The sequence below is a fragment of the Stegodyphus dumicola genome, chromosome 1, assembly GCF_044657685.1.
Source record: "Stegodyphus dumicola isolate Sdum_Otavi_A_Nest chromosome 1, ASM4465768v1".
In the NCBI taxonomy this organism is placed as follows: Eukaryota; Metazoa; Arthropoda; class Arachnida; order Araneae; family Eresidae; genus Stegodyphus; species Stegodyphus dumicola.
The window spans coordinates 200,463,311-200,476,927 of record NC_140768.1 but is presented as its reverse complement, the minus strand read 5'-3'; the positions used below and the strand labels follow the sequence as shown (position 1 = coordinate 200,476,927).

The following is a 13,617-nucleotide window of genomic DNA, read 5'->3' as shown; positions in this document are numbered from 1 at the left end:
TTCGTGGGCAAGGTTGCCACGGCGAAACTTTAAGGCGCAGCCAAAAGTATTACCTCCAGGCTATCATTCTGGTTAGACCATTAGATAATGATCGGTTTTTTGTTCCAGCCTTACTTGGCATTATTCTTTCTTTTTTAAAGGGTAAAATATAGGAATTAGACTTAAAACTGGCCACTTAGGTGCTGCATGATAGTTTCGCACATGCTTTTATAATCCCTGCAGATCCTCAAAACAATTGTTCTGTTTATCGTACAAGAAAGAGAAGTAAATGTTATTGTAACTCGCGAAAGCGATGCTTTTTTTAATTTTATTAGCCCCAAGGAGCGTTAGCTCAGAAGCGCTATTAATTTCGTTTAGGCATTTGGCGCCGATTCACTATTCAAACTGTTGCCACCAAATATTATCGCCCTGTTTTATATTTAAAGAAATTAAATAATGAAGAATCTGCATAAATGTATGTATGTTTCCCCTTATTGTGATAAAACAACAGTACCCAGAGCCATCCAATTTTGAATGACGTAATCCCTTTCCGAATATGGACATCAGGAAGCCCAAATTTGGAATTTGTTTTATTAGCTATCGCATATTTTGTAAAGCATTTATGAGTTTTTGATTAAGAAACTTCGCGATTTCAAAGCTAGCAAAGGCAACACTGTACTGGGGGGGGGGAATATCACCAGCGCGCGAGACTGCGTATCGGAAATTTTAAAGGTATGCTGATTTTAAAATTATTTTACGATATTGCTGTTAAATTGAATTTTATGGTTCAAGTGCGAAGAACGTGATATTTAGCAAATAAAGGTAACACAGAAAACGTTAAAAAAACGCCCCCTTTGGGCATAATCTAAAATCTGAAATTCGAAATTCTTCAGATTTTTTTTTTTTTTTTTTTTTCCTTATTTATTTATTACGGGCTCCACTACTAGGCACTACAAGGAAAGGGAATGATACCCTGCGGAGGACTTTTTAAGGGAAACTTGGCTCGTATACACGTGAAAGCTTGTTGAACATCTTATACTCTTTTCTATAAATTTGGCGTAGCTTAATAATGAAAGAAAATCAATACTGAGAAAATGAGATAATCCGGCCCCCCCAAAAAAAATCAAGTGATTTCGTACTGAGGTCATATGTATAGGCTATATATATGCCTTCAGAGAAATCTTTTAATATTTATGATAATGCTGCAAATATTCATGACTATCATGGTATATATGGTTATATTGTAAATTAAATGAGTCTTAAATTATATTGATTAAATAGGTCCCTAAAAACAAAATAAATAAATAGTTAATTCATCAAAATGAACTTTTATTTATTTATTTATTTTAATCTTTAATCGTGTATAAGCTTTACACTTAAGATTTAATTTGATTGACTAAATTTGAAAAGTAAATAGAAAATTTTATGCTTTCCCGGATGATCCCACTCTGCGAAGGGACTGCTTGTGAGACCTTATGAAGGATTCATTAGAGACCTTATGTTTCAGTATATTAAAATAACCAGAGGGAGCTTAATTTCTAAAATCAAATGTACCGGAACTCTATGGAAGGCTGTGAAGAGAATAAATAAGTAACTGAACAATTAAATTGAAATTGAAATTCAATTAAATACAAAGCCATACAAACCAAAAAGGGAGACAGCGTAATTTTTCAGGTAAAAATGAATTTAAAAGAATTCTTGTCAAAGAATGGAAAAATCTTTAATCCTTTGTAACAGGAGTCTTGTTGAGTGTATGACAAGAAGATTACAAGTCGTAATCAGCAAGGGCCTTATTAATATTTATAGACCCTCTGAATATCTTCTTTGTATTATCAAAATATTATTATTAGAATACACTTTCGTTCTCTAAATAATTTATTAGATTGCACCGCATGAAATACTTTCAAAACGGTACTTAAGATGAGATTTCACATAAACGACTAGAAAGTAGTCTTTTATCTCGACAGAAATTAAGTTTACTAATTAAATACTACATTCTTTTTTTCGGAGAGGGGCATAAATTATTGTACTATTAATCAGTTAATCAGCCCATTGATGGGCTCCCGAGTTTCTAAGAAAAGTTGCGCGTTTCTTTTACAATCTAAATAACAGCTGTTAGTTGCCATTACAACTAGCTATCATTTTGTAGGATATAAGTTTAAAAATAAGATATAAGTTTTAAAAAAATTAATACAAAAACTTTGTAGACGCATTATGTATGTTTTCTTGAAAGAATGACTGGTAGAGAGATGTTTTTAACATAGTTGCAGCATTCTCCAAATCTTACATTCTCCAGATCTTTTTCCTTATCATACTTTTCAGAATATCGGGCGTAAGAGTTACATATGAGAAAAAGTTGATAAATTGTGTTAGAGAATTGTTGTCTCCGTTGGTGAGCCTACAATCAGATGTGCTCCGCGGGTATGCTATTATCAGAGGCAAGCATACTTAGCTTAATTAACAATTAAGTACCTGTTGAAACTTCAGTGTATAGTTAATTGCTTGATCTTCTAGGTAGCAAAAAATTTTTCAATTGTTGTAACAATGCAAAAGTTTTTATACTATTGAAACGGCAATCTAGTATTTGATCAAATAATTTTGAATTCAGTTTAATGCAAACGCCTTTTCGTAGAAACTTAAGGTAATACTGAAGTCTTTTTAAGTAAGTCTTTTTAAACTTCTCGCTTCCGATGCCATGTTAACTACCTGTTTGACTAACTTTCTCTTTCCTGTTCTCTACAGGTGACTAGCTACGACGCATTCCAGGAATGGTCGGATGGGCATTGTCGCTTCGTATACAGACCAGACTGCGAAGAAGCGAGGAGGCACGGCTCTGGATGGGCAATGCGCAATACCAATAACCACAACGTACACATTCTCAAGAAATCATGTCTTGGAGTGCTGGTATGCAGCGCCCGTTGCACTTTGGACTCGGGAGATAAAGTCCATCTCAGGCCAGCTATATGCGACAAGGCCAGAAAGAAACAGCAAGGTAGATAATGCTTTTGTCTAATAATAAACATAGAAGTTGTTCTATAAGTTAAACATCATACGGATTATTTGGCACTTTTCAGGACGTTGTATAGCTAGGCGAGGGACTATTCAGACTTGACAGCACTGGATTTGTAACTTTGGGATCAGTTAAAAGTTTTGCTTTATGCCAAGAAGGATTTTGATCTACGAAAAACATGTATAAGACTAAAATCTGCCTGAGATTAATACAACCTTCATCGAACGTGTGTTATGGAGAGGCAATTTGGACTTTTAGATTTACAAGCAAAGGTTATTTTGAACATATTCGGGAAATTCTCCGTGATACTGGATTTAAGGAATACCTTGTTTAAAGTTAGATCGCTGATAAATTAGATCTGTATTCATTTTGGTACAAATCTCCAGTACCAAATCTTGACAACTATAACTACATCCCTGAATGTAACTATTCTGGATAACCGATTCCGAATAAGCCTTTTTCGTTATATTTAAAGCATTAAAATCACATAAAATACATTATTATCATTTTCATATTATTTGCTGTTGATAAAATTTGAAAATAAAGGTTGTATTCAGAGCCCTAATAATCTAAATTTATATTTACTATTTCTGGTAGGAGATATGTTAAAAAAAAGAATTAAGAGATTCTGTAGAGCAGTTAAAATTTAACTGACAATTTTAAATTTAACTTCTATAGTACTCAAGTTGAGATATAATCTCATGTTCTAATTCTTATATTATTTTTTTTGATGTTACTTAGAGCGGAAGAAGTAGTAGATCTCATGTTAAACGTACTTTAACACTAAAAATTATTAAAAAGGTGTTAATCCTGTTTGCCGCATATCGAATATAGACAAAAGGTGGTTCATCATGAATAAAATTTTTCCTTAATATTAAGATAAAAATAAAATACGATTAAAAAGTTTTATACTGAAAGATTTTACTTAAAATGGATATGATAATTAACAAAACTAATTAAAAGAATAAAAATCATTTAGCATATAATTTAATGGGGAATAAGAAACTAAGTAATTCTATTTAGGAATTCATCTACAGTTTTATATCGCCAAAAACAAAAGCTTTATTCGCCTAATTAATGGAATCCTTTAATTTAATTACATTGCAAAATGCGTATAATATTCATTTTTAAATTTATCATGAGCATCCTATATTCATGATCTTCTGATCATGTACCCTTGCCCACAACCTAACATCGGTAGTTTGACCTGGCTTCGAATATCGTGCTGGCTGCATAAGCATTCTCATGGTTTTTCCCGTACGTAGCATGAATACGAGACAATTTCCCTTAGAAAGTCTCTATGAAAGCATCTCTTCCCTTAGACAAATAACCCTTGCGTGCTTTGCCGTAATCAAACTAAACAAATTATTGCTATCCCGTGTTTGAGAAGATTCCAGTTGCCAAACTGGCAACCTACTTCTCAGTCAGATAACTGGATTTCATTCCAAATTCCAGAAACCTAATTTTTTTCGTAGAACGCAGCTTCATAAAAGGTCTCTTGTCTTTTATATTTGCTAAAATTACTTATCTGAAATTCTAATACACTTTTTTAATATCTATATAGTCAGTCTTTTTCCAAAAAAATTATTTCTGGTCACTTACATCCTGGAAATAATTAATTTCGTTTCCAGGATAAAGCCCTTTCGAACACATATTTCTTCAATTTTTTAACATTTTTATCTTTATGGTAAGATAAAATCTTTTCCTATTTCTATTTTTATCTTTATGTAACCAAACTCAGATGGTGTTCCTTATAACCACTAGAATGGAGCTGGATTGCTCTATAATCATTTATATCGACCGAGAAGTATTTTTCGTCAAATTTGTCTCTTTTTAATAAGTTTCTAACATTTTGGCATTATTAATACAGGGTGGCCCAAGAAGAATTGAATCTAAAGCAAATGAAAAACATATGAATTGTGAGGCAATATTATATCGGGGGGCTTAATATAAACTGAACCGGATATGAGAGAATTCGCTTGCTTTGGGTTCAGTGAAACTCGATATTACCTGTATCCGTTAACAGAAAAGGTAGAACGGAAATAATGTTCCTCTAAGTCTTTTCCAAGTCATCTTCAGAATCTGGACAGAACCATTGCTTTCAGACAAATGCTGTCAACACTTCATTCTCTCTTCAGAACTATAAAAAACCTTTCACTATTCAGTTTCCTTCAGCGAAGCTGTTGATTATTTTGTTCTGGAGCTTGCGATGGAATCACAAAATGAAAATTATCCGAAATCACTTGATATTGTTGCGAGTATTTGACTTTTACTGTGATAATTCGTGGGGGAAGGATAGTATTTATAAAAATCCTCAATTTAGCTAAAGTCTTCGACCGTGTCTGGAATGAAGCACGTGCTATTTATAAGCTAATTTATTTTGACTTGGGAAGGGGGTTAATTCTCCTCATCTGTTCTTTTCTACTTAACAAATCATTCACAGTCATTAACAAGTCCAAAATTTAAACTCACTAGCGAAGACAGTTCACACTGGTGTTCTACAGAAATCAATTTCTGCTCTATTTTATACCTTTTTTACGCCTACGATTTTAAAGGAATTGAGGATAATACAAAATTATCTGTCCGCTTGGCTATGGGTACATCACACAATATTAACTAAATCCAAAGAATACAGGATAAAATGGATGGTGTAGAAGCATAAGGGATGAAAGACTAATTCATAATAATTAAAAGTGGGAGAGATGAAAGATTAATATCAACCCAGAAAAATGAAAACTGCTCGTAAAATATAGGCAGGATCATAGTATTATACCGAATATCACACATTTTGACAACAAAGTATCTTTGGTAAGACAGGGAAAGTATCTTTGTATAACACTTACACAATTTCTCTTGGTAAAAGCACTTTAAGGAGATGCTGAATCATATATTGTAATTTTCAAGCTCAAGCCCATTCTTTTCGATTGTTCGAAAAATTAGATCTTAACCACGAAAGGCATCTTTACATTTCAACAGTTAGGCAGATAATTACGTATGTCTTTCTTCCTTCGGCAAATGTTCTTGACAGGCGCATCCTCATCCTTCAGACGCTTCAAAATAAATTCCATAGGATTATTATTGGTGCATCTTACTTCATCAAAAATGTTGCCCTACACAACGCATAAGAGAATTGAGATTGCATGTTACTCGTAAATTTCTTAACGATGAAAATGAAAACTCACACACACACAAAAAAAAAAAAAAAAAAAAAAAAAAAACTGGATAATTTTCTTGAGCTTTCATGATTTTACCCCATGCGAAGGAAGATCCAACAGGTTCGTGGTTTATCCCAATCATCTACTTGGTTTCAAAGAAACATCTTCCATCTCTACAAGTAAATGTTATCGAATATTTTTATATTGAATGAGGGTACAGGTTTTATGTTATGATACTATGATGTTCATACTATGAGGTTGGAAAAGCAGTAAATAAATGTTAAAATTCTATATGCTTCTTTCGAACATTAGAATCAAATAAAATGAGTTCCCAGCTATGTGACAGCAGAGTTCCGTATATTAAGAATTCATGTGATACAGATTCATACAGAACGGGATTGTTAAATTATAGCAAAACCCTCGAGTGTTATCTGCCTAAGGGAAAAGAATGAAATCTTTTGACAAGAACTAGCTCATATTTCATGCTATACACAGGGAAAGCCATGAAAACTAACCATTAACCACTAGTGGATCAATTCGTATAAGATAGTGTATAAGTTAATGCTTTATCAGTGTAGGTATGCTACATTACTATATTTTTTCGGTAACATTTCTCTAACGACTGTAAAATGCAATCCTTATTATCTACTATCATCGAAAATGGGGAAAATAGTTAGGAAATCAAACAAATAATGTAAAATGTTAAAATACATATAAAACCATTTTATTGATAATAATTTTGTTTCTAATTTGTTTTAAAGTAATAACAATAGTGACACAGATCCTAATCGTGTTACCATAACGACCATTTTGAATCTTAATTAAAATATTTTCTTGCTAATAATTATACATACGGTTATCATATCTACCACTTACAACTTTTAATTGTTTATAAATTATGTCAAATATTAGTAGTATTTTCCATAAAACAACGCATTCAGTAATTTTATAAGATTGTGTTGGTGAAGAATCTTATGAAGCAGAATATAACAACAAAGCAAGCTTGATAAAATATCCATCCAGAAAAAAAAAAAAAAAAAAATCAAAATCAACACATCATTTTAGAAATTGAATATTTTTAACTTTATTTCTAACTTCCTTATTCTAGGAAAGCCTTGTCCCAACCGTAAGTGCACAGGTCGCCTCGAAGTTTTGGCTTGTCGTGGTCACTGTGGTTATCCCGTCACTCACTTCTGGAGGCATACGGAACACGCCATATTTTTCCAAGCCAAAGGTAGCCACGATCATCCGAGGCCAGAACCCAAAGCTACTGCAGAGGCCCGAAGGACGCTACACTCTCCACTACAAGTACACAGGCGAACCAAAACGCTTCAAGACGCACTAGGGCTGGAATTACAGGTATGTTTCCAAATTTTTTAGGTTTCGTACAGAGTGCGATATTTAAATACCTACTTTCAAAGTAGAACAGCATGTTCCTTATTCATAGCAATAAATATAACTGAATACGCTTAGGCAAGTCTTCATGTTGAATTTACCCCCACCCCGGGGTTCGACGTAGAGCGCTCTATGAAGTACTGGCAAGGATCTGTACCTAGGCAATCTCAGCCACGAGGGTATAATATTTTTGAGCCTAGCGGTTCACGATGATCCGTGGGGTGGGGCCTACCTCCACTTTTCACGGGTCGGGTGCCGTAAATCCCCGTAACTAGGGCATCGGTAGCCAAATAGAGCCTGGGCCATTGAGTGTCCAGTCAACGCTGTCCTTGGTATTCCGTGTAAGGCCTGGAGGGAGGGGTAGCCCGTGTAGTAATGGCGGGTAGCATCATTGACGACCAGTTATAGCTCCAGGCATTCAGCCCACCCCATTGTGGTCTCTGATCGCTTGGACGGAGGTCTTGGTTGACCAGTGTAGCGATGAGCTTCTTTGCACGTGGAGATCTTTTCGAAGCTGTCGTTCCCTGTGATGTGGGCACCAGGACCTCAGTTGGAGGGTACGACCATCTCCAAGGTGGCGCTTTTTGCTGGGACGCCCGCCCCTTGCCTAATATCGGGGGATTGAGTTGGGTATTATCAGCCGCGTAGTGTCATTAAGTTGACGAGGCGTGTAATAAATTCAGTTAGTTAGTTCATGTTGGATTTAGAAAACACACTTCTATTTTTCAATGCTTTGGAGGTATCCTACATGACACTCAGAGCACTGTTGCCACCCTCCATGTACATTTGCCAGAATGTTGTCCAGAATGTGACACAGAATGTTGTGCGAATATTTGCACTCTTCTAATGAATTACGAGGCGTATTCGGAAACTAAGTACCGTTTTTAAAAAAAAATAGTAAAACAATTTTTTCGAATCCAATTTTATTTTTACATGAAAATACATGTCTTAAACTATTTTTCAACATAGTTTCCGCCAATGATCAAACACTTGTCATAGCGGGTGACCAGTTTTTGTATACCATCGTCACAGAAACTTCGCGCCAGTTTCGATAACCACGACTTCACAACATTTTTCGTGTCATCGTCAGATCCAAAGCGCTTGCCACCAAGCTCGCGCTTCATGTGCAGGAACAAGTGGATAGTCGGACGGCGCCAAGTCCGGGCTGTACGGCGGGTGATCGAACTGCTCCCAATGAAACTGTCGAATTAATGATTGAGTGACACCAGCAGTATGGGGCCGAGCATTGTCATGGAGCAACACAATTCCTTTACTGAGCATTCCTCTTCGTTTGTTTTGAATGGCACGCCTTAGTTTTGTTAAAGTCTCACAATATCATGCCGCATTAATGGTTTCACCTCTGGGAAGAAATTCAGTAAGCAAAACGCCTTTCCTATCCCAGAAGACAGTGCACAGGATTTTTTGTGATGACATTGTCACTTTGAACTTTTGTTTTTTCGGAGAGTGAGTGTGTCTCCACTCCATCGATTGTTGTTTCGATTCTGGTGTGAAATGACACCCCCAAGTTTCATCACCTGTCACAATTTGGTTTAAAAAGAGTTCTCCCTCATCACTGTACCGCGTGAGAAATGTTAGGGCAGTACCAAGTATCTTTGTTTTGTGAACATCAGTGAGCATTTTTGGAACACAGTTTGCGATAATTCAAGCGGTCAGACACAATTTCGAACAAAACAGTACGTGAAAGAGTTGTCATTGTGAAGCGTCTGATCTCATGAATTGCTTCATCAACTTTCCTTACCAAATCATGGGTGACAACAGAAGGCCGACCACCCTGAGCCTCGGCGTGGACATTTGTTCGACCTGCATTAAACATTCTTACCCACTTTCTCACCATTCCATCACTTATCGCGTATTCACCGTAAACTTCTGTCACTTGACGATAAATTTCGGCCGGTTTAACATTCCTCGCGTTCAAAAATTTAATCACGGCACGAATCTCACAGTCAGCGGGAGAACTAATTGTCTTAAACATTTTGAATGTGCACAGCAAACTGGAAACACAACATAGAGCAACCAAAATGGCGACAATTCAAAGTCAGTGAACAAGAAAGACTAGTGCGCGTGCGCGGGACGCCTACCACAGCGCTGCGACGGCGCTAGAATGAAACGGTACTTAGTTTCCGAATACGCTGCGTACATTTAAGGCTGTTAATGTCAAGTAGGTTATGTATCAAAATTTCAGCTTTCAAACACCCTCATATAATGCGTCTGCTGCATTTTCTGGGTTACTTCTCTAACTTTGGTGATATTTGGTTACTTTGGTGATATTAAGTGGCTCTCATTCAATTCTCAGGACGCCACTGCAATATATATTTTTACTGGTGTATTTCGAAGCCAATTTTTTGCTTACATTCAATCTGCCATAAATACTTTTAAAAGAGTTCGTTAGGAGGTTGTAGAGTTTTATGCAGACGTTCTGCATTGCTCCATGGCCAGTGTATTTGAGAGATGCAAACAATGGCTTGACAATGGAAACAATGGTAAAAGGTATCTCCAAGACTTTGCATTGAAAAAGTGAAGCTGTCTTATGAATTCAACACAATGACTTACCCAGTCATGCTCAGGCATATTTATTACTGCGTACAATAGATGTGTTATCTTGCTCTGGGCAAAGCTAAATGCTTAATCTTGTATATATCTTTAAAAAAAAACTTTTAATGGTTACATGTTCAAATTATGTGATGATTTTCTGCTCTTGAGTGCATAAATTTTCTTTCCATACTCATAAACAGCATTTTAGTACGCATGCTAATGGTGTAAAAAGTAATAATATTTACTACAAAAATTATCAAATACAGATCAATTTTAAAATCTCAGTTTTCATTTTCAGTGAAAACTCAGACGAAAAGCTCTGCTCTCACAAAATATGCAAATTTATCTCAGATGTTAATTCAATAAAACGAGCGATTAAAAATTTAAGTCTATTAGATGAGATTATGTCAATAATAAACTATTAAAACTCTATAATAAATGTAATATTTGTTCTTTATTTAACTGAAAAAATGAAAAATTAGTAATATCATCTGCCTAAAAGAATATATCCTTCAGAGAGGACTTTTAAAAGAAACTGATTCGTATTTACACATCGTACATGGAAAAAATCACAATAACGCTCATGTACAAAGAAACATTTTTAGAACGATTTTGATAAATAATTAAAAAAAAAAGAGCAAATATTTTGGAATAAAAATTTTCAGCAGCAGCTTATTATTTGAAATGAGAAATATCGTCGGCTACTTTTGAATTTATTCTTCATTCAAAATGTCGCATATAATAATAAACTAACTTTGGATTAAAGGATATGTTTCTTTGCGTTGTGAAAGACGTAGTATTAAAATTTCTAAGTGCAAAATAAGCAAAATCAATCTGAAAGTAAAAACCACCAACTATTATTTCTAGATTAAAAGAAGTGGTCCAAAAGAATATCCGATAAAGGTACGTACTGTTTCTAATGCTTCCAAAGTTGAATCCTTGGTAACAAAAGAAAACCCGCCGACGCAGAATTCAATTGCAGAGTCTTTAAATACATTTTTAGCAGCAGTAAATAAAATAATATAGCAAGATTTACGACTTAAAAATGCTAAAAAAACATAATGTTCACCAGCTTGTCCCGAGACGTACGGCTCGATGCAGAACAATTTATAGAACCCTCAGTAGAAACTATTTAGGAGGAGATCAATGGAAATACATTGTAGCCCTTGATGAAGCACGAGTTTACCTAAATGACTGCAACAAGAAAGGTCTATTTATTACCAAAATTCCCGGTGACTTTCAAAGAGTGAAACTTCATCAGACAAAGCAAGAAGTCATACTTCGAAAAGTACCATTGTATTCCTTGAAAAAACAGACTGAGTTTGTAGACCCGATAGCCTGATACAGACTATCGGGTCTTTGGTTTCTTAAACAGAGCTCTTTCTAACCACAAACCCACCACAATTAATAGATTCTTGGGAGTAGTGGAAGAGGAGGGAAAATCAGTACTCCTGGAAATTTTAGTAAAAGCCCTTCTATCATGGAAAATCATGATGCAGACTTATAGTATAGAGAAAGCCTATCAGATCAAGCATTTAAAAAAATTATTCTTTACATTTTAAACATTAATTAAAAGGATTCGAAATAGTTCTAAAAATGTGTAAACAATCTCTGTAGCTAATTTTACTGTTGGCATTCGAATTCAGTCGAAATACTCAGTGGTGTTATCCATTGGGCTACTAGAGAAAAAGAGCTTTGCTAGACTACGCGACGGATCCAGATTTGAATTGTATCATACACTCACTTCCAAAAATTAAGCACGGAGAGGAAAATGCTGACTTCTGGAAGCCAATCAGAATTGAAGAGGATACAATTCGCTGCAGAGGTACATGGAAACATGCAAATATGTTAGGTAACAGCCAATCGCGCTTTCATGTCAAGACATATGCAAAAAAGGCAGTCTTATAAGAAGCCAGCTTTATGAAGGGTTACAGAAGTTGATTGTAACTGCTGATAGAAGGTGTTTAAAACTTTCGTACAATTTGTTTTCAAGAAATACGTGTTTCTATGATTTCCAGAAGACGAATGGAAGATTCTGAGCGCTGGCGTGCTGTGGGGCGCATTGAAGCAGTACAGTCGATCATAGATGTTGCTCTTTTCTTCGGCGTTCATCATTCTGTAATTCCACGTTTATGGAAACAATTCCAAACCACACAGACAGTTGTCCGAAGGCCGTAGCTGGTCGCCTAAGGGTTACAACCGCTCGCAGAAGATCGGTATATTGCTATTGTAGCCAAGCGGAATCGTAGAGCGACCTCCACACGTGTGACATCTATGGTTACAGCGTCCAATGGTAAGGCGATATCCGCAGCTACTGTACGCCAAAGATTACATATGAGTGGACTGTACGCCCGGGTACCTCGAGTTTGTGTTCCTTTATCCGTCCAATCAAGAGGGGCACGATTGCAGTGGTGCCGGGAACAATTGCAGTGGTGCCGGGTCAATTGGAATGTGTCTGACTGGGGCAATGTCATGTTTACTAATGAATAAAGATTTGCTCTGGAGCCAGATGGCAAGCGTATAAGGATATGGCGTGAACGACGAACACGCAATCAGTCCCAAAACATCACCGAAAATCACGCATTCCGAGGCGGCAGCATTATGGTGTGGGCAGGGATTTCATTAGGATACCGCACCGACCTGCACATCTTTAAATGGGGTTCTTTGACGGCTGTCCGGTATCGAGATGAAGTCCTAGAACCCACTGTGAAATTGAACGCTGCAGTAGTTGTCCCTACTTTTGTTTTAATGGACGATAACGCACGTTCCCATAGAGCTGACATCGTCGATGTCTACCTGGAGAGTGAAGGAATTGCGCGTATGGCGTGGCCAGCATATTCGCCCGACCTTAACCCCATTGAAAATCTTTGGGATGCTCTCGGCTGTGCTGTATCTTCACGTTTCCCACCTCCAGCCACTCTTATTGAGCTGGAAACAAGAAGAAGGGCGATTGCTTAATTCTGCGGTGGTTGACCACCTAATTGAAAGCATGGTCACAAGGTGTAAACTTTGTATACAGATGAGGGGAGATTACATACCCTATTAATGTCCTTTTTTTTCATTTTATGCTGTTTATTTTCACTTTATACATAATTCTGTTTAAGTCTCCAGTATGTATGTCATTATCTGATAACTTACAAAAATTTAATATTGTTTTCATTTCTGTATGTAATTATTGATTTTGTGTTATGCATAAATATATATGCTACTATCCTGCCGAATATTGTGTCAATCAAAGCAGTATTTGTTGATTTTTTGCATTTTACATCTTCGTGCTTAACTTTTGGAAGTGAGTGTACTTTAAAAAGAAAAGTTTAGAATCTAGTGAACGACGGACATTTTAAATTACCACATACTGAAAGATTTCACCAATTCAAGACGAGCATTGTTAAAAAAAGTTAGTGCCTCAAAAATTATAAATATTCAAATGTTTAAAATTTAGCAATGGAATTACTATAAAATTTAGACTTGCTTTTATAAATCAAAAGCACTACAAAGCCGTAATTATGTAACGAATTATCATAA

The 13,617-nt window shown here is 35.8% G+C and overlaps 1 protein-coding gene across 1 annotated transcript in view; it reads left to right on the top strand.

The window, feature by feature from the left end:
- LOC118187791 (uncharacterized) overlaps positions 1 to 13,617 on the top strand; it is a 78,489-nt gene that overhangs the window by 27,968 nt on the left and 36,904 nt on the right. Inside the window, exons 3-4 of the mRNA XM_035358066.2 lie at positions 2,722 to 2,971; positions 7,253 to 7,503. Of these exons, the coding sequence (XP_035213957.1) occupies positions 2,722 to 2,971; positions 7,253 to 7,503 (501 nt within the window). The remainder of the gene's footprint in view (positions 1 to 2,721; positions 2,972 to 7,252; positions 7,504 to 13,617) is intronic.